The 21,877-nt window shown below is 38.2% G+C and overlaps 1 protein-coding gene across 4 annotated transcripts in view; it reads left to right on the forward strand.

The window, feature by feature from the left end:
* The window catches only part of CPED1 (cadherin like and PC-esterase domain containing 1), a 301,524-nt gene that overhangs the window by 67,423 nt on the left and 212,224 nt on the right, over window positions 1-21,877 (forward strand). For all 4 annotated transcript variants that reach the window (XM_079932379.1, XM_079932380.1, XM_079932381.1 and 1 more), the window contains exons 3-4: window positions 261-367; window positions 6,333-6,408. In XM_079932379.1, coding sequence (XP_079788505.1) covers window positions 261-367; window positions 6,333-6,408 — 183 coding nt within the window. The remainder of the gene's footprint in view (window positions 1-260; window positions 368-6,332; window positions 6,409-21,877) is intronic.

Here is a 21,877-nt window from a genome sequence, read left to right on the forward strand (position 1 = left end):
TTTAGTCTTTTAAAGGAATTTTATGATATAACTTAAGATAATTGGATTTTCCCTAGGATACAATATTAAAGTGTTATTTCTGCTTAATTAGAAAAGGTGAATTTTAGTTACTTTGAATATATGCTTTTAAGTATATTCAGAATCATTGTTACTTGTGTTTTAGGATTTAAATAATTACATTCTTTAATCTGAAGAAGTAAATGGTGCCTTTAAAAATCTGATAAGAAATTGTTTGTTTTTCCATACTCTTTTGCTATTAGGTGATTTGGGCTCTTGGGATCTGCTCGTTTGCCTGTCTTCTGGGAAAGCTGGTGGAAAACCTTGCATATCCAAGGAAGACATGTGCCAGTTAGGTTTGCATCAAAAGGTAAACATTCTTTTTCAAAATGTGCACAGGTTTTATCAGATCTATGAACATTAACACCAGTACTTCCTGGTCCATAATGTTGAAAAAAAAAAAAGTATTGAAAAACTGGAACTGTTGAATCTTTGGAGAAAGTTTCAATGGCCATGCCTTATACACTTTACCATAAATTTTCACCATTTGGGTTTGATAAGATCCCCTTCAACTTCGGCTGCTGCCAATAAGGATCCAGTTTTAGCTAGTGGGACCCAAAACTTGACCTTGAAATACATAGCCCATGGAGTGTTGCTTACCCTGGCCACCTGTTCATCCAAAGTAGTAAAAATTTTATTTACTAGATCCCTATTTTGACTTTTCAAACTTAAATTGATATCCAGAATTATAACAAATATATATAGTTTTTGTTAACTTTTAAAATTGACATCCTATATCTACTATCGAGTGTAAACTTTTATAAATGCTTCTAGAAAAATTAACTAAAAATTATCAGATGCCTACAATGTGCTAGTGACTGTGCTGGAAAATTTGCATATGCTCTGTTTTTGGTAACTTTAACAAATCTGTGAGAAAAGTGTCAAAGCCAATAGCTATTTTTCAATGGTAAAAGAGTACTATAGTAGCTACTGTGATCATTTGATATTTCTGCAATTGACAGTTGTGATCACTCCTTCTTCCTTCTAACTCTTTCCTTCCTTGACCTTTAGACTGAGCACATTCTTTCGCTTCTTCTTGTACATCTTTGGCCATCCTTTCTGTGTCCTTCAGAGCCACCTTTTCTCTGTCCGTTCTTTAAATGCCTCTGTTCCCCAGCACCACCCCTAACGTTTCACCTACCATTTGTAATTGATGACTCCCAAATCTACGTCTAAAGTTCAAAGCAGTTTCCCATGCTTCAGGCTTGTGTGTGTTACTACCCACTGAGCATCTCCACTTAGATGTCACATAGGACCTCAGACTCAATGTAGAGAAAATGAATTCATTATTTTCCCTGGTAAACTCACTTCTGTGCTTGCATTCAGAAGCTCTGCAGAATTGCTCTGCTGGTCACGAGCGTGATTAACCACTCTGTCGCTTCCTAAGATAGAAATCTGGCCTTCACCTTTGAGCCCTTCCTCTCTCTTGTCATCTGCATTCTATCAATCATGAATACTAAGGAATTTAACTTCTAAATAGTTCTCAAATATCTTACCTACTCTCCATTCTTACTACCTTTATCCTGGTCAGACAGGCACCATGTATAACCAGGACAATTGCTGAATCCTCCTCACTGATTTTTCTGAAGCAAGTGTTTTGCTCCTGAAATCCATCGGGCTCTCAGTTATCAGAGTGAAAAATAGAAAATGCTGAATTAACCTGGTTACTCCTGTGCTTAAAATCTTGCATGGCTTCCCATCAGCTACAGGATAAAGTCGACAATATTTGCTGTGTGTATCAGTCAACCTCCCAGCAGGAAACAAATGCCATACTCCAAAGGATTTAACTGAAGAGAAACTAATGAAAGAGCTATTTACAGAGCTTTTGGCAGGATAAGAGAAACAAAAAAGATTAGAGGCACCCAGGGACCAGCAACATCATAAGGTTTTACCACCCTTGGTCTGAAGAAGGGTGTGTACAACAGAAGGAATTGTATAGCAAAACCAAATAAGAGCCGGAGCCAAGAAAGAGGGATCTGTGGAAAGGAGCTATAAACATAGGGGAACGTAGCCATTGCCAAATCATAGCCCTGCAGAGAGGAAGCCAGGAAGATTCTCTACTCCTACCTTCCAATCTCTTGCCAAGGCCTCCTCCTGAGAACAATTCTAAGTGCTTACATATTTGTTTATATACGTTCTTTACATATGAAGAGACTGAAGCACAGAGAGATTAAGAAAATTACTTAAGTCCTCCTAGCTAATAAATGAAGCATCTAGGATTCAAACTCTGGAAGTCTGACTTTAAATTCTGTGTTCTTAACCATATCACTATAGAGCCTTTCTAAATAAATATTTAGCTGCTGCACTTAAAATCTGTTCTAATGAATATTCTTAAAGAATACACAAATTCTAAATGATACATTTAGATAACTGTCACTTTGGAGCATGAATAATTTGAAGTTTTGTGAACCGTGACTTATTTATGTAAACATAAATATTCAAAACAGAAGTTGCTTCAGATTTGTTGGGTACGTGTTAGGATTGTTAATGACCTTAGAATGAACAAAGAAAGGGCACCTGCTCAGATGAGGATTACTCACCTCTTCAGAGCTTTGGAATTTAAGTGCTTAATGAAAATGATCTTAAGGTCTGTTATAGATGATGAATGACCAGGAGTCTCTCTAGCCAGGAGGAAAGTAACAGGAATTTAAAACTGTATTGGTCTGTGTGATGCTGAAAGTGAAGCAAGGTCCACTATTTGGGGTGACACTAAGTTTAGTAAGTGGGGCTCTGTCTCACCTCTAACAGGTCCTGGTATTTCAGGAGCAGAGAAATTCGTTTCTAGTTCTGAATGTGTGGAGGATTAGCAGTCCCTGAATCTGGGATGCTGTTTTTAGTACTTGGAGCACTGAGAACTACTGAAATGGCTCTTATTTTACAGTGTGCTAGGACATTTTCAGGTGACCGTGATGGAGTGATAATTACCTGGGAGAGACATGGATGATAATAAGACTTTTTTCTTTGATTAGCTGGTTCCCTTCTTGCCATTAATTCTCTTCATTATGGATGACACTGAACAGCTTTCAGAGAAGGTCTGATTTTTGATAAAAGATATGAACATCTGTACAGATCTAATGAAGAAAAAGGACAGTTTCCTAAGATACAATGTGACATGTGTGTCACTCGCAATGTTCATGAGTGACCAAAAAGAATTTTTTTCCCTGGGTGCTTTCTTACACTTTATATAAATAGCTTATCTCACATGTCTACTTTCCTTAATGAGTTAATGGTATGACTGTAGTTTTAGTTTTTTTGAGTTATAAATACTTTCTGAATGTTTATAATTAACATCATACTGTTGCTCTTATTAATGAAATATGTCTCAAAATAAGAATGATTTTTTTTTTTACTTTTGCTTCCGACAGTATGTAATGAAAACAATTTAGATTACCACAGAGTAGGATTGAAATATTTTTAAATGCACATTTCCTTTCTCCCAGTTTGATCTCAGAAATATCCTAGGGCCCAAATGTCATTATCATTTTTTTATATGCATTCTAATCCTTTCAAAGATACAGAAGCTTCTGTGCCAAGAAAAACAGCTGTCTATATAAAATATACATGCGCACACTTGCACGCGCGCGCGCGCGCGCACACACACACACACACACACACACACACACACATATAAAGCATTCAAACCCAGTACAAAATCGGTATATATTAAAAATGACTGTTGGGGTGGTAATGATGTGTCAGTGTAGCTTCATCAGTTGTAACAGATGTACCACTCTGGGGGAGATGTTGATAATGGGGGAGGCTGTGTGTGGGTCGGGGGGAGTGGGTATATGGGAAATCTCTGTACCTTCTGTTCAATTTTGCTGTGAACTTAAATTCTATTAAAAATAATTATTGCAGTATTAAGCTGGAGGAGCTCATTGTATAGAAGTCAGCTAATCCCAGTGACAACTTCTTTATGTTCCACTTGATAATGATGCAAATCTTATATATTTTATGATGTACATAAAAATAATAAAAAGCACTAGGATATTGAAGAACATTATTAGGTTTAACAATTAAAAAGTTAATTAAGAAAGTTAATATGTGTAATAAAGTTGATTTAGCACAGCTGTAGGACCCATAGCCTTGTATGTGTTTATTTTTTTGTGCCAAGTTATTTAGTTTAACTGCTTAGCTTGGTGCTCAGTTCCAGAGTAGAACAGAGACGATATTTCTAGTGTCACGTGTCACCATGGTCGGGTCATCTTCTTCTACTCTGTGAATTCCAAAGATGTGCTTTGGAGGAAAGAGCAGTGGAAGAGGTTATTGGGTAGGGGATGGGAAAGTGAGAGCAGTTGCTTCCTTTGGCTTGACTCTGGTTTTTTGAAGCAAATGCTTTGTTGACCCTGAGTCAGTTCATCGTTGTGACCCAAGGTCTCATGTGAAAAGTCATCTCTGATATGACACAACAACTACCCTTGTATCTGAAATCTGTGCAAGCTGTACTCTGTCTTTGCAGCATTTACACACATTCTTCTGGCCCGTTAGTTCAGTTACTGTTATCCATTTAACCAGGGCTGTGCTAGTCCTTTCAGTTTGTAGAGGTCAGGACGGCATAAAAGGGATGCTCTAAACGTCTGCAAGGCCGGCACATTTACTCTGAGCCCTTCAAGAAGTGGGAGAAGGTTTTCAATAGGACCTGTGTCCATACACAGCCTTCACTACTACTTACCTAATGCTGCTGCTTTTTCTTGGCCCTTCTATCGTTAAAGCTTCTATTTAGTCAATAGCAACTGAGTGATTTTTTTCCTTAAGTGGAGGAAAATGGTTCAAGTTTATTGACTTTTAAACCTTTTCACAATCTAATTTAGAAAGGTTCTTTGTGTGTTAACAATAACAGCAAAACCCCCAAGCCTCTAGGATGGGTTCCCCAGACCTTTGCAGTCATGCATCTGTCCCTCCCTCCAGCCTGTCTTAGGCTGAACTGAAAACTTCAGGACTTTATGAAAGCCCTTCTTCTTTTCCTACATTTAGACTCTAAAATTGATCACTTTTGAATTTGAGAAATGTAGACATCCCTAAAATCTAAAGTGTACTATACACTTTTCTCAATTCTCATATTCACAAGAGCGGATTCTGCTGAAGCCTGGGCTTTATTTATGCATGACCTGGGCTGAAGTTTACAGTTTGCTGAATAAACGGATAGAGTTAACAAAATTGCAAGGGTTAGAGAACTTTTAAACGATGAACTGTTTCAAAGCACTTTAAATGAATCCTTTTTTAAAAACTACAGCTTATGACTGAATTATTGAATTGATCAAAGCTTAGAGCGGAAGTGGTATTTAGAGACCCAAGCCTCTATTTTACAAATGGAGAAAATGAAAAGAAGTAAAGTGACGGGCTCAAGGTTCTGATTTTGTTACATGCCAGAAGTGGGACTACAGCCCATGTCTCTGGTTCCCTCTCTTTTCTCCAGCTGCAGCTGAGTTCTTTTTATCCAGTCAGGCCAGCCGGCCACAGTAAAGAAACTCTAATACGTTTTTAGGGTAGAGTGAATTAATTTGAAAGTAATCAATAATTGCTCAAAAATGAATCTGATTTTCAAGCTGATTTACACTGACTCTTTCTGTTGGTTTTAACGAGGCGTTACCATGTTTGGCATTATTTGGGGGATTTAGCTGAGAATAGCTAATCTGTCAATTCAGAAGAGGAGGGAATTTAAGCTTGCTTGTATCTTTTCTTTAAAAATTAAAAGATATGTTTGAGTTTATGACAATATTTATGAAGCTTTCTAAGAACAAATTTTTGTTAAAATATAGTTTTGTGGTGACTGGGTTTTATACTCGAAAGCAGTAAATACCCTTCAGTATGAAGTGAAAACTATAAATGCTAACAGGTTTAGCATTGAATTACCACTAGATGTCCGTGATTCAAATCATTGAGGGCCTTTGGAACTTGGGCGTGTAGTTGACTTTGAGGAATGTTTAGTACTATTTTTTGCCAAAGCAAAATGTGCAACTATCAAGTTAGTAGTGTTACTCTACTTGCCATAATGACATAAATTTTTTTCTAGCAAATTTCATGGCTTTGAAATATATCAAGGTTTTAACAAGTATTCCCCAATATTTTGAAGATTTCTAAGGGTACGTTTTTATTTTATGTTATCAAATAAACCACTCTATTATTTTGGATTTTAATGTTGACTTACAGAGATTTGAAAGTAGGAGGTGGGTGGTGTAGACAGTGCTTCACATCTGTACCCTGTAGGCTGTTTGTATTTTCTTTGCTTTAGCAGAGAATGCCTAACTCACTAGAATCGTTTTTATTCCTTTCAGGTAAACATATTACCAGAAATACAACATCAGCTTTGCAGAAGGGAAGGATTATGTCAACTAATTAGAAGATTTCCAGGTAATCTTTCATTTGCCTCCTTATGCATAAACCTGTGAGATATATAGGATTCCTCAGCAGACACCGACTAAGGAGGTCTCAGATCAGCATACTAAACTCCTTTGTTTATCAATTCCACTATCACCAATCTTCCAGAATCCACAAGGTTTTGCCAATGGGAGGACCTTGATAATAAGGAATAACACAAAACACTGATATTCTTTCTTTTAGATTTGCCTTCTAACTTTCTAGATGAATATTCCTTTTCTTCCTATGTATTTATTTTCAAAATAATTGCTGCTTCATATTTAAAACAATTATTATAGTACTTCTTAATTATACAAAACTTGAGGTTTTAAAAAAATGTATTTCTTTATGTTAAGTGATTCTGATCTTAACAATTTTGCTTCTTCTTTCTGAAGTGCTCTCAATTTGTCTTGACAACTTTAGAAATTTGGGACAAAAATTACCATCTCACTTCCTCGTAGAATCCCAGAGTGTAAAAAACACATCAGATGGCATATGAGTCTTCATAGATGAAATTATAGCCTACTTGAAAACCCATCAGTGAAAGAGTTCCTCACATTTCTAGTTTAAAACCCACTTAATGTTTAATAGTTATGCCCCTAGAAAGTATTGCACTATATAATTAAAATTTAAATCCACATAATTTAAATTATGTTTTTAAAAATTAATTTGTGTCTGAGTTGAATCAGAAAATTGGTATCTTAACCCATCAGCTTTTCCATGGGGTTTCTGCTTCTACATCAAACATTAACCACATTGGCATATCCCATTATAAAGACTACAGTCTTCTATTGTCATTTACCAAGGATTAAAATAAAATAAATATAAATCAGCAATTAATCTTTCAATTTAAGATACTTGTTTAAAATAAATAATAGCTGTATAAACCTGGTTCTGCAGTTATCATTTTATATGACAGGTGTATCTGACTCCCTAATCTCTTTGTTTTGTTTTTGTACACTTTAGGTGGATAGCTTTTTATTTTATAAAAAAAATAAGTAAAGTTTTCGTGAGAAGCAAGTAAAATATTCCCATTAATGCATTATTAATAAGTATCTAGAAATCCTTTAATTAAGGCAATTTGAAAAACATTTGTTTATGTTTTGACCAGAATTAACATACTTTTAAAGTATGTTTTTCTTTCTTGCTGTTTACATTTCAAAATGATTGATTAGCACTGGAGTTAGCAGAATAGAATCATAATAATGAAAATCTGTTTGTAGCCAGAAATGGATTACCAGTTTAAAAAAATTCCCCAAACAACTCTTACCTAAGTTTATATTTTGCTTCCATAAAGTTAAAAAGTTTTTTTTCTGTCTTTTTCCTTTAAACATTTTTTTTTCTCAAGAACATCTGTAAGTTCCAGACACATGTAGTCCTTTCCCCACTCTGTCTAGTTTGTAATTTTCTATTTATCTCTGTGACTAACAAGGTAATTTCATGGAATATACAGCCTTTTTAATCGAATTATTTCTCCTGTAATGTTATCTTTCTGTAGCTGAAGATAATTTTCTTAGATGTGTAGCTTTGAAGCAATATGTCTACAACATTGTTTTCTGATATAAGCTTTATAAACAATAGCTTATGTTAGAGACTCTGGCTATGAATATACAGTATACACTATAAAATCAGTATTCACAAGATTAAAAAACACATTATTTGTTGTGAATGCTGAATATTTAATATTGAATACAGATTAGATAGCATCATGCCGGTACCTAAAGTTATTTTAAAAAGTAAGGTGTTATTAAAAAGATAGTAAAACTAAACATAATACTATATACTTTAGCCATTTTATTTAAAGCCTAAGTGGCCCATACTGTTTTGAGCTGTGTTTCATTTAAAGACAGGCAAAACACAAATTTTGAAACCATAGATTTTTAGCTCCACCGCCTATTAGCTGTGTGAGTTAAATTTGGGGTTTGTTGGTTTTTGTTTTTGTTTTTTAATCTATATAGTGAGTAGAGTGAGACCCATTTCACAGATTTAATTTAAAAAATAAAGTGTAGCTACAGGTATGTCTATGTGTGTGTATAATTTTATTTGAAGATTGAAGCATATTACAATATATATGTATTATGTACCTCCAAAATGGTAACTGGATGATCCTAGATTTGAAAAGTCCATCAACAGGCCTTTCAATATTTTCTCTCTACATATGACTGATTATCACTACAGTTTTATGTTTCTGTCAAAAACTGTGAGGAGTCTGAGATTTCACCTACTTCCAAGCTCACAAGTCTGCCTGCCACAGTTTCATGGGAGCTGGCAGAAGACAGGAGACTCCTGGGTCAGAGACAAATCACTTTATTGTTTGTAGCAATAGCAGCAGACAGATTATCAGCATTGACACTGGTTCACTGAATCCCAGCTCCCTCAGGGCAAGTGAAGAGGGCTAGGAGGTGACACTTGTATACTAAGTGGTTTGCATTTCCAGAGCAGAACTCTGACCTTAGGGAGTTTGAATGTTCCTAATGGTCAGTGAGTATGCCTGCCCTTTGCCTCGGAGAGAGACATTATTTTTGTTATACTGGACAGAAACTTCTCTTTGCTCTGGAGTGAGACACCATCCCTATCTTTCAAGGTTATCTGCTGCATAAATATCTTTGAAAAGATAGTTCAGAACAGATTGTCAGTGCCTCTGTTTGCAAACGATGCAAAAATGTGAAAGATTCATGGAGAAGTATCTCCTAACCATTTCAGAGAAGAATACCTGACAGGTTTTAGCTCTGAAGCTTAAACAATGTATAATTCAGAGCAAGATTTAAAGCCTGGTTGTGCTTCAGTTTTTTTATCTATAAAAATAAGACATTTGGCAATGATCGATAATGGTGAGATTTCATGATTCCACCGTGCCTTTTTCCCATACAGACGCGCTCTCCCAGGCTTTATCTTGAGCAGTAGGTAGAGACAAGGATGCTATGAATGGAGGGATGATCATCCTGATAAATCTGAGTGGGACCTTGCAAGTGTGGCAGGACAAGCAGAGTTTGGGCCAGATATATATGGGAGCGTTTGAAGACAGAGTGTCAGACTAAGACAGTCTGTTCCGTTCCCCAACCACACAGAGTGTACCTGCCATTAAACTTGGGACTCACATTGAAAGGCACAAATCCATGGAATTTTTACTGGCTAGCACAAAGGTTTATTTTTATCTTGCCATTTAATGCTTTGGTGTTTGAAATCAAATGTTTTCATTGGCCCAAACTTTCTGCTAATGGTTTTTGTTGCTTTTTATTGTTTGTTTTTTTTTGATAAAAAGTTTTTTTCCCCTGTATTTGAAATATGAGTACAAAACAGAACATCACAGAAACTGTTTTCCTTGGGTCGTTGTTTTTGTTCTCCTTTATGATATCCAAGAAGCCCTGGTTAGGAGTGTGCCAAAGTTTTGGCTATTTCTCATTCTTTCCAGTAGTTTTATCTTAGTTCTGAGCACTGGCTTTTACATGAAATTTGAAATGTACCCAGACTCGTACTCAAAGATAGCATTTTGAACATTTTAGGATCTCTGGCCTCATCTTTTTAGTAATGTGAGTAACATAAAAAAGGAAAAGGAAAATGATAAATAGAATTTACACATTCTGTTGTATCGAAACAAGTGTAGACTTTAAAAAATTATAGATATTTACTACCAAATATAAAATATATCTTTAAATAACATAATTGAACTTATTTTAAAATATTGACCAATAATAGCTTTTATCTCACATGGAACTGATGATTGTTTTTAAAATTCTAGGTCTAAAAAATTCTGTTTATCATATGATATCAGTGAAGTATTGTCAGGGAAGCAAATAGCCTAGCTTGAATTTAAACAAAGCAACATGGAAATTGTCAATGCTTAATACCATTTGAGGATTTTTATTGATTTCATTTTTTCCTCTCCTCTGCTGTAAGGAATGTACTCCTTCAAACAAGAATGTGAGAAAAGAGATTCCCAGTGTTAAAGGAAACTAGGGACTTACCTCTACGAGGCAATCAGGCAAACTTTCACAGAAGACCAGAGTTTGCTTTTCTCTGTGCTCTCAAATGCTGACACCCCCTCTATGTGTCTTCTGAATGCTCCTTCCTGTTTATATCTTTCCAAAGTCTTCCACCTCGGTCCCACACGTGATTATATCCTTTGTGCAAAACATTCTTTCCGCAAGTAAAACTCTCATCTTTTTAGTATGACTGACTTCAGCTAGGTAATAGCAGCAAGTAAGTTGATGGAACTAATTCAGACTAAATTACACCCTCACCCCAGTCATAAGCCTCTTAGATGTATTTGCATTTTTATAAAAGAAGCTTGCAAACCCAATGAATTTCTAATTGGTAGAATTTCTGGAAGCGCATTCAAATTCCCACTCAGTTCATCCAGTCCATTATCGAGACTATAGCCAGAGTGATCTTTTCCTCCATCTCTTTCAGAAATAAAACAAGTCTATTGGGCAGTTTGTCTACGGACTAAACAGTGAGGCCCAGGTAACTAGCCTTCTGATGCTCTGACTCGAGCTGGGGATAGATTTTTAACTAGATCAGAAGTCACACACCCAAATGTTAACAAGAGCCTGGCATGTGACATAAAGAATTCGTAACAAATACAGAAGCTTGAGAGACCAAATCACCCGCACATTTTCAGTATTTGGCTTGTCATCAAATGTATAGACTCATTAACATAAGCCATTTGGACTCCAAGAAGAGAAGAGGAGTTGGAGACATAGGAAAGTACAAGGCAGTATGACGTGGCATCACCCAGATATACCTCAGCAGAGTGGCATTGCTGGAAACATAAAGTTCCCTCATGTTTCTCATCCCTGTTGAATTCAGTTACCACTAAGATTCAGATCCCATCTGGTGGCCTGGTCCTTCTCCTTCTACCTCTTTATTCCCGTACTTCTCTCCACTCCTTCCTCTTCGCACATGTTTGCATTTCTCTAAACCCTTGGTAACTCCACCTTCCATTTTCCTCACAAAGTGGTAACTGTTAATCCCTAAGAACAATGAAGCTGGGTGTTCTACTAAAACCTTAATCTCTGGAGTTGGGAGGGATTTGTTGGTGTCTCTCTGCCAGTCCTCCTTACTCCCATCTCTCAACATCCTGATCATTCAGAATATTCAATAAGAAAATCATCACCTTGGTTAACTTCTTCTGGAGACTTCAGATCTGCTATCATTCTTATCAGTTTTGATGTCCACACCAATGACCCTTTCATCATCACAGCTCTTTGATCTCATCAAATCCATGACCTTCCTTTCTCTGCACCTTCTACCTCCCGCCTGTGTAGCCTTGCTGATTAGTAACTTGCATCACAGACAACTACATCCATCTTTGAGACGTTAAACTAATTTACCACTTTATAATCACTGTCTTTCTGGCTTTTTCACTCCTTCAATGCCTCTGAGCCTAGAATCTCAGATGTCACTTTCAGTACTCTTAATTCTGCTACTTTCTCCAAGGCCCTCAGCCATATTTGGCCATTAGAGAGCATGAATAGTGGTCAGTGGAGGTAGATTCTGTTTATCAAGCGTGATTCTGTTTTCAGGCATGAAAGGTCATAGAAATGTTCTTCTCTTTCTTTCCTGTATCCTGTTAAGTTTTTTGGCCACCCATGAGAAGGAAAATAGAAATCAGATTTTAAAAATGATCAAACATGCATTTTTAAATTCCTTTTCCCTTTCCCTTTTATTATGCTAGTGAGCCACATTCAATATGAAAAGAATAGAAAATACAGATAAGCAAAAAGCAAGAAAAATGTAAATTTAGTGAAACTACATAATTTTCCATACTTTTCCTGTTCATGAACAATTTTTACATACTAGAGTACCATGCAATTCAAGTGTGAGCAAATCGTGGCATGTTTATCTGTGGAAAACTATGAAGACATTAAAAGTGATGGGAAGTGGGGGTAAAAGTGATGGAGGGACTTCCCTGACGGTCCACTGGTTAAGACTTTGCCTTCCAATGCAAGGGGTGTGGGTTCAGTCCCTGGTCAGGGAGCTAAGATCCCACATGCCTTGAGGCCAAAAAAACAAAACATAAAACAGAAGGAGTATTGTAACAAATTAAATAAAGACTTTAAAAATGGTCCACATCAACAACAACAAAATCTTCTAAAAAAAGTGATGGAGAGCTACATTTATTGGCATAGAAAAATATTCACACTATATTGTTGAGTTAAAAATAAAGAGGAGTGGGCTTCCCTGGTGGCGCAGTGGTTGAGAGTCCGCCTGCCAATGCAGGGGACACGGGGTCGTGCCCCGGTTCCGGGAAGATCCCACATGCCGCGGAGCGGCTGGGCCCGCAAGCCATGGCCGCTGAGCCTGCGCGTCCGGAGCCTGTGCTCTGCAACGGGAGAGGCCACAGCAGTGGGAGGCCTGCCTACCGCAAAACAAAACAAAAACAAAAACAAAATAAAAAATAAAAAAAATAAAAAGGAGTAATCCCAATATATATATAACATATATTTTATATTAGTATATATTTTACCTATTCATACAATATCTATGTAAAATATATGTTAATAATATATTTTGTTTTAAAACTATATACTTACATATATACATATGTATATTAATTCATTTAGTCCTCACAATGTCTCCATGAGGGAGATATCATTATTATTCCTATTTATCTCAAGTATAGAGAAATTAAGTAAAATTTTCAGTATCACACATCTAACAAATGGTATCTTCACATAGTCAGTATGAGTCTGGAGTCTGCTTTCTTAACCACGTCACCCCTCCAAACTCCTCCGGGTGGCATTCACGGCCTGCCACAGGCTGAGGTCCCTACATTTCTCCCTGGTCTCCTGTTGTCCCCCAACCTAACTCTCTGCTCAAGCCAAGTCCCGCCCTTCACTGTCCCTTCAACACCAGGCTTACTGCCTGCTCTTTTTCCTGCCTTCACCCTAATGACCTTATTTAACTTAACCATCTCTTTAAAGATGTTTTCTCCAAATACAGTCACATTCTGAGGTACTGGCGGTTAGGCCTTCAACATGAATTTTGAGGATTCAGCCCATAACAGCCAAGAAAGAGGCAGGGAACTGTGATTGGCAGTTCACCAGATCCATATGGTGAGAGGAGAACAGATCCCCAAAGGAAGAAAGATACTGGACACATAAAAACAATGGATGTCTATTATTATAGGGTTTTTTTGTTTGTTTGTTTGTTTTTGCGATACGCGGGCCTCTCACTGTTGTGGCCTCTCCCGTTGCGGAGCACAGGCTCCGGACACGCAGGCTCAGCGGCCATGGCTCACGGGCCCAGCCGCTCCGCGGCATGTGGGATCTTCCCGGACCGGGGCACGAACCCGCGTCCCCTGCATCGGCAGGCGGACTCTCAACCACTGCGCCACCAGGGAAGCCCTATTATAGGTTTTTGATAAATATTTATTGATTGTTTATGATAAAGCCCATGGCATTCTTTAGGCAGAACGAATCATTCTGCCTAAATGATTCATTTTAAAGTAAGGGAATATTCATGTTTCCTTCTCTTTGTTACTTTCTACCATGAACCCCAGTTCTCACATGTTCTCAGACGTTTCTCTGCTCTCCAGAGCTAGCTAATATGAGCAATTAATTCATTCTGCTCTACTTTCCTCTCTCAAGTATACCCTTTTTTTCATTTGATATACTTCAACCCCAAATAATAATTTTATGGATAACAATTTTAGACACCATTGCAGACCAGTCAGAATTTCATGGAAACTATTGAATCATGCAAATGCAGCAATCGTCTACTGAGTCTGGCCTATCCAGAAAACTGATCACTGCCTGTGAGCCGTAAATCTCTAAATGGACTAATCACAGACACAATCAAATGGAGACTTTGAGAAAACGATAGCATCGCCTTGCTTCATTTCCTTGAAAATGGGAAAAAATATTTGCTGCTTATTATAGCCTGTTAGTCGTAAGCTACTTAATGCTTCTTTCCATTTGGCATATCTTAAGACTAAGAAGCAAACTTGTTGACGTGCCTGGTATATATACTGTGACGTGCTTCCTGCCCGGCCACTGGCAAGACAGGAGGGAGGGTCAGTGGAGGCTGGTAGCACTGGGGTATGAGGGTCAGTGGGAGCTTTGGGAGACTTGCTTTTTCTTTGGGAGAAGCTAGATCGAGCTCAGTGGCCCAAAGGTGCTTCTTGCTCTGGTGTTGCTCACGACGTTACACTTTGCACTTTGGGCATCAGGACAGTGTGAAAGGGACAACACGTCCATGTTCCAGTAATGGAAAGGAGCATAATGGCAGCTCCTTGACATCTCGGAAGTTGTGCTAAAGACCGGCTGGCTGAGGGAGCTTATTAATCCCTCTGCTCTTTGGTTAAATGGCCCTGACCTTTTAAACTTGAACTGGTTTGGTGAATCTTTACATTTCCGGTGCATGACTTGTGTACCTCCTGCCATCATGTAGGTATATTTACTTATTTCACTTCGGGAGTTTGTTATCTTGTGCCAAACACTGGGACACGTGAGGGGCAAGATTGCGTAGCACACTTGCAACAATGTGTGTGATTCTGATGATTAAATCTGATTTTCAGCAGACCATAGAGGAAGAGGTGATAAGAGAGGTACTTACTTTTGTTGTCCAAATCTTTCCAGTAAGTCCCCATTTACTTTAAACATAGTGGAGTAGCACTGCGTCTAAATGGCACAAAAACAACTTGTTAAAACATGAACAACTTTAAACAACGAAACTGAGTTCCCTTTGCATTACGTAATAAAACCTCAGTGAACTATACTTGTACTTCATGGATTTGTTTACCCTGTTTGCCCAGCCTGCATCTATTAATCAATAGTTTATTCCTCGCTGTGTGTAGATACGTTCCGTGACTCAGTATGTTGCCCTCTGAAATAAACTCTACCATATTTGTTTGCCTTTTCCTCAACAAAAACATTGCCCAAGCAGTGATTGTGATATTTTCCCCATATCACTTCTTCCTGAGCCACTGTATTTGCAACAGAAATACTAGCAGAGAATCTGAAATCTTGATAAGATGCCTCCCCAAAACATAACTTGCTTTAAAATAGCTGAAAAACCTCTTACAGAAATGGCCAACCTTTTTATTTTAAGCCATCAGGGGCTACTTTATTTGGGGATTATAAGAGCTAGATTAAGAAGGGGACAAAATGAAATCAAATTCTAGAAGTTAGCTGCTGAAGTGGTGAAAATTCATCCTGAAACTTACATACTTGCCTTGTTTTGTGAGTAAACTCAATAAGCAAAAGAGAACTATTCTATGATTCTATGATTTTGATTCATTTATTTCTGTATATATATACAGAGACAGAGAGAGACAGACAGAGAGAGACAGAGATTTTGGCGTTGGAGGATATAGTATGTTGAACTTCAAGAAAATCTCTTACCCAGTCTCCTTCTGGTGGTAGAGGTAGATATTGAACAACAACAACAAAATTACAAGTGTTATGAAAGAGAAACAATGTTAGTAGGTTTGCAGTGCTCATGGCTTGTTCATTCATTTTCATGGAACTCCAGGGCTGGGAACTGACGTTTGATTTGCAGGATATCATTGATATTAGGAAATGAAAACCCACTAAAGTGATGCATTGGCCCTAAGGCACACAACTTCATAAAGTGTATGTTACATAACACATTTATTCATGGGAAGATGATACTTGTTGTGACTAGTCTCTTGAAGTTCTCATTGTAACCATAATAATTAATAATATGATTTATTAGGACTGATACATTTTAATAGGCGTTTAGTGTCTTCCAGTCTGATAGATCCTGTTGAAATATATATTGATAAAAACCCAAAATGGGATTTGCAGCAAGCTACAGTGAAATACATTCATTTCCCTAAATAGAATCTTAGAATCCTTCATCTGTAGTTGAAGTTATGATTAGAAAGGATACGTATCTTGGCAGAAGTATAATTAACTGAATGAATGGAGTTGTTTTGGAAGATGCTTTACTCTTTGATGATGGGTTGGGTGTGCTTCTGTCTGGGAGAGACGCATAGACTCTATTATATGGTAAACCCCATTCAAATCCCTGTGATTCACTGCTCCGATAACTTTTGGGACGATTTTCTTTAAACTTCTCTTAGCACCACCTAATGGTAAAAATGATATCATAGTCATAGCAGCAGTTACAATCCCAGTGTTGATAGTCATTTCACAAGAAAATGTGTAGCTTATCAAAGGGTCAACTTACCCCTAAATAGACAAAAGTAGGTAATTCAGCCACGTTAACTGAGAAGGCCTTTTGAAGGACTCTCTTGCCTCATCGATTTCTGGGTTGGCTCATAAGTACTGGTAAGAATCCTAGCCTCAGAGGTCAGAAGAATTCTAACCTTCAACCTAGTAAAGGCGGAAGTCAGGAATCCTATGGTCCCCGTATGAGGAGACCTGAATTCTAGTTCCACACAGCTACTAAGTGTAGTGACATGACTCTGGGAAAAGTACTTGGTCCATTTGTGCCTCTTTTCTAGACTTGTAAGATAGGAACAATTATAGTGACCATTCTTTCCTCACAGAGTTGTCATGCAAATGCTTTATAAAAGAATATGTGTTGTAAATCTATGAAAGTAATATTAAGGTATCATTTCTATATTGCTCAAGATATCCATGAATTGATTCAGAGAGAAAAATTGAATGAGGTGTTCAGTTTTTCAGATTGACATAAAACTGTCACAACAATATATATTGTTCTTCTTTTTGGAGGCATGCTGATATGGAAAGAAAGCATATTGATGCCCAAGTATTTATCTAAAGTTAGAGGTTGAGTATAGAGAGTCATCAAACACGATTAGTAGTAATTTTGTGTTTGTTTTACAAATAGATTGGGGCTTCATGATTTATGCCACAAGGTTATATTATAGATAAATTACCCTCAAATAATAACACGTGGTAACATTAATTCTTTACTTATCATGTGTCAGACACTGTGTCAAGCCCTTTATCTACTTACTCTTTTAACCCTCTGTAACCATCTGTGGGGCAGATACTGATATGCCTTCTTTAGATAGAGGAATGGAAGTCCAAGAACGTCTGAGCTACGCAGCTGGAAAGGAGCAGATCATATCTCAGGTACCATGCTCTTGTAACAGGCTTGAGCCACTATACTGTATTTTAAGCCTGTCCCTTATAATGCAAGAAAATAAGAAAGGAGCTATTTAAGAAAGCCTAATACCTGGGCGTAATGAGAAAGGGAACTTGTTTACTATTTATTATTATTATTAATCATCAGTATTATTATTTGATCAACTAAAGTAATTCTTATAATTTCTTATTTATCATAATATTTACATATAAGGAGATATTAAGTGAATTTGCTGCAGGCAGGAGATTGTTTTGCTTTAGTCTTTTTTGTTTGTTTTAGTTTTTTAATAGGGAACTCAGTAACAGATGGGGATTGCCTACCCTGGGAGAGTCAGAAGCTCAGGTCCTCAGTGCTCACTGGCACTTTCTTGAGGGTCCTCTCTACCTTTCTTCTGTTACCTTTTTATCTGATGTGCCCACTCAGGCTCAGCTCCTCAAACCATCCACAACCATTTTTAGGCAAAGTAGAAAATTTCACGTGACAAACCTCATACCGCAGCCGTATGCCTGGGGTTCGGGGCAACTCAGATGTGGGCGTAGCCACCAGCCTGAGGTCTGGGCCTCTGGAACGACAGTGACCACTTTGGGCCACGTGGAAGGACCAAGCATTAGTAGTCCTGGCTCTTGGAAGCTGCTCTTCTGACCTTTTCGGGAGGGCTTTTAGAATTCACTGGCTATGCTGCCAAAAGGGTTTATAAAGCACCAATCTGGGGATGTGAAATTAATGAATGTAAGTAGAACAAAATTACGTTTTGTGGGTGATACATGATTTCTGTCAGAACAAGTAATCGCCTTGACCTGATGGCGCATCTGCTGTTGGGTAGTGGCGAGTGCAGACTGAGCCCGGCTGCATATGTGTGGATCCCATCTTGACGTCTTAATAGCCCACTGTCCTTGGGCAAGTTTCTTACCTTCTCCATGCTTCAGTTTTCTGTCTGCAGTGTAGGGACAATAATGACTCTGCCTCCTGGGGTTGGTAAGAGGATCGAAGGAGTTCGTGCACTTAAAGTACTTGGAACAAGGCCTCACACAGAGTCAGCAACCCATGAACATTAAGTATTTAATAAGCATTTCCATAAATATTAGTTGCTTCAGTAAGTATTTCCATAAATATTCGTTGATAAGTACTAACCACTGCTCCTATCCAGTTGGTGAGACCCATGTTTTTCAGGATTCACTAACCTGGGAATAAAGCTAGGATCTTTTTTTTTTTTTTTTAACGTCTTTATTGGAGTATAATTGCTTTACAATGGTGTGTTAGTTTCTGCTGTATAACAAAGTGAATCAGCTACACATATACATATATCCCCATATCCCCTCCCTCTTGTGTCTCCCTCCCACCCTCCCTACCCCACCCCTCTAGGTGGTCACAAAGCACTGAGCTGATCTCCCTGTGCTATGCAACTTAAAGCTAGGATCTTAAAATGGTCACAAAAACATTTCTTTGCCTCCACCTCCACTCACTATCTTCAGGCCTCTTCATCTCAAAATCCTGCTTCCAATCACTTTTGGATCATCCTAAAGCAATCCTTTCATTCATTCCTATCAGACCTCACATTCTTTTTGGATAAATTTATTTATTAATCTCTGGTGGATCTGGAAGGAAGTATCTATAACTTACCTATACACATAACTTCAACAAGCCCTAATGTAATGCCCTAACTTTGATATAAAGGACAAATAAAAGGCAAGTACTTTATAGTGTAACAATTTGTAATCTAATATGTAAATGTTTAGGCATAATGACAGCATAAGGAGTAATGAAATAGTCAAATCCTCCCTCTTTTATTTGGAATCTCCATGAATGTGACAGGTACAAATTCAGATTGGTGCAGTTGTATCATAAGGAAACTAAGATTCCATGGGTCACATTGCTGTTGGTGAACAACTCTTGAGACAGTCACAAGCAAAACAAAGTATAGTGTTCCCTTGCTTGACTAGGAAATCACACTCCTGAAAAATTCAGTGTATGTTAAAACTGGGTAAAATGCTTGGGGTTTATATATAAAATGGAGTCACGCTCCAGGTTCAAATAATTAGCAACAGGCTTTTCATCCACTTCAATGTCCAGTGAGACATTCAAAAGTGATATAGGGTGGGGGAGAATTTATTGTTTTGCACAGAGCGATATTCAACATAGTAACAGCTGTTGTGGTATGTGCCTTGGCCGATGAGAATGGATATCTCACTATTCAAACAGGCGCTGGACTCTGCACCTTACCAATACGTTCCAAATAAACATCAGCCTTATCCTATATAAGGCAGAGATCTGGGCTTTATAACCCTCATCTATTAAATTCCACTAGCATTCTTGATCATTGTGGTGGCCTCAAATGCCCCGTTTGTCTTAGAGGGTGTACCTTATGTGCTCATGAACACAATCCTCTTATACTCGATACCGTGTCCACTGTTTTCTCCATTTCTGCTCTGGTGCCCTGTGGTCATCTGCTGCCAATGTAACCGCTGGTCACACCCACCAAAGGTGTTCTGCCACTGGAGTGCCCCATGGCAGAGGCTGCTGCTGCACCTGCCATTGTGTGTGCTGTCCCATGCCCAGTGTAAGGGATCCTGAGGTTCATGCTGTGCCTGCTTCTCCTCTGGCTGCTGCTGAAACTGTTGGGTGCCATGTCCCATGTACCAGTCACTGTCTTGTCCATTGGCTGGAAGTCTACGGGTATTCTCAGAAGCCTGAATAAGTCAACACTAAATTGGTTCAGTAGTAAAAAATCAATAGTCAAAATCTTTCTTTACGTTATTTTTTTTCTATTGTATGTAATGTTACACTCTCACTAAAAAAACATTCTTTCAGTATTGTTTTAGCTTCTGACCTAGAACCTGGAGTGGCAGTAAGGCCTGTGGAATATAGGAGCAACATACTAAAAGCTCCCCTTCTCTTTCATGTTGTCCTGTTATCCTTGGACTTCTCTTCCATCCACTCTTTTTTCTCTAGGACAGATTCCTTACTATTAGGCTTTACCCACAGTTCTTCCAGTCAGAGCCAGACATAGTGAACTCCTAGCTGGACACGGATTGGTGTCACACTAAAACTCCATCACACTGGTAAATAATAACCAGACAGCATTCTTGTCATCATTCATTGACCATAGGGTTTCAAAGAACAGCAACAAAAAGTAGGTGTCTTGTCTTTTCTTAGTTTAGGGGGTTGGGATGGTCGTGTTTAATATCATTGAGTTCTAACAATGTCACGACTGGACCTGAAATATTTCTGTTGAGCATATGGAAATAGGACTGCATTTATCCTTCAAATATAAAGCCATAGCTATTTATATTCTTGTGTTCCAAATATTGCAGAAGCGGGAATGTTTACTTTGTATCTAAATACAGAATTAAGAAGAAAAAGAGAAAGATTACGTGGTTAAGTGAACTGATCATGCCTAATTTATCTTTTCGGTTCAGTATTTTGTAATGTTTCTGTTTCTAGATTCCTTCTCTCAGTCCTGTGTAGGTTATTGAGCAGCCAATTTTAGAAGAGCTTGTGTCATTTAAGAGAACGAACTTTAAACTATATTCAAAGAGGACTACGAAAAGCAAAGATACCACCGGCAAAGTGATATTTAAAATTTTCCAGTTACGTGATTTATTGGTAAATCTACACGGGCTGTGCCACGAGCAAAACAATGTGCCAGGTGTACTCTGAGCTTTTAATTAAGAGAAATTTTACCTTTTGGACAGATTTTAATAGGGTATTTTGCTGTTTGTAAGCCATTGAAACAACGGTTTAAGCCATTCGTGGGTGAAAAGCCCTTAATTATGTAGAATATAGATCATGAGGGAAGCAAAACCGAAAAACAACCCAAAATCCAATTGACTCATGTCAATTTGGAAAATTTCCAGTTGTGCCCTAATGTCACCTCAAGCCCCTGGGACTAATGGCTTCTGTGAATGGTTTAAGTGATTTGGTAAATAAAAGCCAGATTTGGGGGACCGAAGAAAATGCTGAGTAAGGAGCAACATTCTCAGAGAAATCGGCTGTAGTGGTGAGTTGGAGGCCAGGTGAGTAGTTGTGAGGCAGCGAGCTGAAAACGTGAATCGCAAATCATTCCGTGGATAATGGCGGCCATGAACCGTTGTCACTTTTCACTCTAGATCCATGAAATTGAATGCACAGCCCTTCTAATAGAAACTTAATGTACTTTTCTCTAAATCAGATTTTGCTCACCTGCCTGTGTCTGTATCACCCGCCCTCGCCCTGCCTCTTCCTCATAGCTATACGCCCCCGCAGCCAAGTGGCCCAAGGGACCTGACCTTGGCCCCAGGGGATTGAGCCAGGTGTGGCAGGGAGCTTAGGCAAAAATGGCCTCTCCGAGGGCTTCCCTGGTGGCGCAGTGGTTGAGAGTCCGCCTGCCGATGCAGGGGACACCGGTTCGTGCCCCGGTCCGGGAAGATCCCACATGCTG

This window comes from Stenella coeruleoalba (genome assembly GCF_951394435.1).
Source record: "Stenella coeruleoalba genome assembly, chromosome: 9".
Taxonomy (NCBI): Eukaryota; Metazoa; Chordata; class Mammalia; order Artiodactyla; family Delphinidae; genus Stenella; species Stenella coeruleoalba.